The sequence below is a fragment of the Coenobita brevimanus genome, chromosome 19, assembly GCF_032717465.1.
Source record: "Coenobita brevimanus isolate Jiangsu-jjx chromosome 19, ASM3271746v2, whole genome shotgun sequence".
Taxonomy (NCBI): Eukaryota; Metazoa; Arthropoda; class Malacostraca; order Decapoda; family Coenobitidae; genus Coenobita; species Coenobita brevimanus.
In genome coordinates this window covers 26,599,191-26,602,571 of record NC_136972.1, presented here as the reverse complement: position 1 = coordinate 26,602,571, position 3,381 = coordinate 26,599,191, and the positions used below count along the sequence as shown (strand labels likewise).

Sequence of the window (3,381 nt, the reverse complement as noted above, 5' to 3'; positions counted from 1 at the left end):
CGAAATTTAACACGTCTGTGGAGGGCACCTTACTTACTTTCTTTCTTTCTTTACTTTCTTTCTTTCTTTTCTTTTTTTTCACTTCGCGATCTCAGGGTATGTTCTTGTCTCCTCGCAACGCATTTTTGTCTTTATTTTCGTCTCTATGAACCACATTTTTCTACCTACATTTTCACAGTTTTCGTGTCTTCACCATTAATATTTTTTGTCTGTGGTGGTAATTTTTCTTCCTGTCACGAACTTGGAATACATATTTTTCTATCACGATTTTTTCCCCTGTATCTCTAAGGGGTAATATTGTTTTCATTTTCTCCAGGACCTCAGATAAAGAATATTGTGTCCTGTCGAATTTTAAGTCTAGTTGCTATGTATGTTCACGAGTTTTATGCCTTTTTTCTGTGTCCACAAAAAGTAAATTTCTGTCTTCATATTCCCATCGAAGTCACAATATATTCGGTACATCTTTACGAAATTTCACGTCTCTTTTTCTTATGGGCAAATTTTTATCTTGTATTCACTGTTAATATGTTATCGTCACTTTGTTTACATAATGCATTTTTCCCCTTTAGCTCCAAATATCTTCTTCTTGTTTCATTTGGGCGAGAAAGAAATGTAAAGAGTGGAAGACGGAGATGAAGAGGAAAGAAAGGAGGGAGCAGAGGGGGGGAGGAAGAGAGAGGGATTGGAAGGAAGGGAATAGAAGGATGAAAGGGGATAGAAGGAAGAGGAAGGATGGAAGGAAAGGAAAGGAAAGTGGGAATGGAAGGAAAGACAGTGACAGTTAAATTAGGAGAGAGAGAGAGAGAGAGAGAGAGAGAGAGAGAGAGTGTCCAACGCGTTAAGACTGTGCTTTATACTGCTCAGAAAATAGATGCTGCTGTAGCTTGGTTCCTTGTGGGGGGGCTGAGGTGTCGGGGGGCTGAGGTGGGGCGGAGGGGGTTTGGGGGGGCAGGCGGGGGAAAGGGGGAGCAGGGGCCGGGGCGGGGGTCATAGTGGGGTCCGGGCCGGGGACGGGAGAGGGGTCAAAGGTCAGGGAAGGAGGGAGATGGGGAAGGTGAGCGCCGGGGTGATTGAGATACGTCACAACCCTACGTAACTCTTCGATGGCGTTGGACTGCATCAGGATAAAGTTCTTGGCTAGGAGTAGAGTTGCGATTTTGGACAACTTACGCACGGAGGGAGAGTGTGCGTAAGGTATGACGGCGCGTAACTCATCCAGGGCGTCGTTCAGGTCGTGCATCCTACGCCTCTCCCTTGCGTTGATGGACAGGCGTATGTGTTTTTGCTGCCGCGTTTTCCTGTGGTCCCGAGAATCTTGCGGTAATGTCCCCAGTCCTCTCACCTCCTCCTCACTTCCAGAGCCTCCCGTCCCCTCCTCCCTCCCTTCCCTCTCCTCCTTCACCCCTCCTCCCTCCCCCTCCCCTCCCAGCCCCCCACCATCCTCAGGGGGGGCCAAACGGGGTAGGGATAGGAGATCATGTCGAAGTAACTGAAGTGAATCCCGCTGGAGCTGGAACGAGTCTCTGTGTCCTGGAAGTGTCTCTCTCTGTATTGTGTCTCTCGTCTCGTCTCTGGGGGTGTCTCTGGGGTAGTACGGGGTGTGGGGGTCTATGCGGGGGCGTGGGGGGTGCGTGGGGTGCATCCCTGGGGGACGCACCTCCCCTGAAAGAAGAGGGGGCACACCCAGGACTCCGGGGTATGGAAAGGAACTCATTTTGTTCACCTTCCCTTCCTGCTTCCTTCTTCCTTCACCTGTTGAGAGTTGGAATTATTATTATTATTATTATCATTATCATTATTATTATAATAATTATTATTATTATTATTATCACCATTGCTAAAATCATTATTATCATCACTAACATCATCTTCACCATCATTACCACTCATCATCGGCATTATTACTATCATCATCATCACCATCATCACCATCACTAACATCACCACCATCACTAACATCATCACCATCATCATCATCATCATCATCACCAACATCATCACCATCATCACCATCACTAACATCATCATCATCATCATCACCACCACCATCATCATCATCATCATCATCATCATCACCATCATCACACCTCAACAGACAACTCGCAGACTCAGCTGAAAGGGGTGATCTAGCGATTTTAGATTACAAATAGAGACTGAATAGGGAGGCTGCCAGAGATCGAGCAGCATGAAGAGCCGCCATTAGGTGACCAAGGCCGACGGTACGAACGATACGAAACCCACTCTCAGGAGATAACAATAAAGATAACGATAAATATAACAACTTTTCTTCTAGGTGTCTGTACGATGGAATATATCAAATCTAAATGAATCTCTCTCTCTCTCTCTCTCTCTCTCTCTGTTGAAGTAGCTGCGGATTTTAACGTCCTGTCAACCCTTTCAGCACGATGACGTATACCTATTCCTATATGGGTGGTGGAGAAGGACGCCTTTACGTGGTGGCACTGATATGACAGGCCGGTGGAGCTGCCCAGTCATAGGTAGATAGATAAATAGGTAGATAGATAGATAGATAGATAGATAGACATACAGATAGACAAATAGATACTGACCACTAGTTTTAAACGCATTACTTAAAATATGTGTACAGTAACATGGTCCATATTATTATACAGAAAACATTTAAAACTAAGGATGTTTAGTGTTTGACCTAGAGAGAGAGAGAGAGAGAGAAAGAGAGAGAGAGAAGGTCCCTCCATTCCCTCCCTGAATCCTCCCCACCAAAAGGAGAATGGTGAACTGGGAAAGAAGGGTAGTTTCAGCCAGCAGTCTACAGAGTTCCCATTCAGACGATTTAGAGCAAGCTTCTGACAGAGAGAGAGAGAGAGAGAGAGGATGCGGAAAATCGTCGAGAGGCAGCAAGAACAAACGCACATCGGTCGGGAAGGGTTAGGGGTCACCGAACAAACGCGTGTCGGTCGGGAAGGGTTAGGGGTCACCCAAGACGATTTATATCACGTAGAAGACCGAAAACCACCCCTGTACTGGCAAAAAACCGTCTAGCATAAGAAATCTGAGGTTGGGAAAGGCTTGCATAGTGAAGAATGATTTTTTTTTAGCGGTATTTAGAGGACAGACACCCACTCCAGCGCTGAGGGAAACCGTTTGTTGCATAGCACGAGTAAAACAGGAACGATTTACACAGCCCTGACGGTTTTGCTTAGCGTACGGGAGACTTTTGGACCTGGAGGGGTTAGAGAGAGGCTTCATTCACCCCCCCCCCTTCCTGTGCATGACATTATTTTTGTGTTAAGTAAAATTGTCTGAGTTGGAAAGAATCTCTCTCTCTCTCTCTCTCTCTCTCTCTCTCTCTCTCTCTCTCTCTCTCTCTCTCTCTCTCTTTCTCTCTCTCTCTCTCTAGTC

The 3,381-nt window shown here is 46.1% G+C and overlaps 1 protein-coding gene across 1 annotated transcript; it reads right to left on the bottom strand.

Moving 5' to 3' along the window:
• Positions 1-838: 838 nt before the first annotated feature.
• LOC145391724 (uncharacterized) lies at positions 839-1,714 on the bottom strand. Its single transcript, XM_080266261.1, has 2 exons — positions 1,454-1,714; positions 839-1,396 (listed from the first exon to the last, which is right to left on the bottom strand). Exons 1-2 carry the CDS (start codon positions 1,712-1,714, stop codon positions 839-841), a joined length of 819 nt encoding a protein of 272 aa, XP_080122387.1.
• Positions 1,715-3,381: the final 1,667 nt, after the last annotated feature.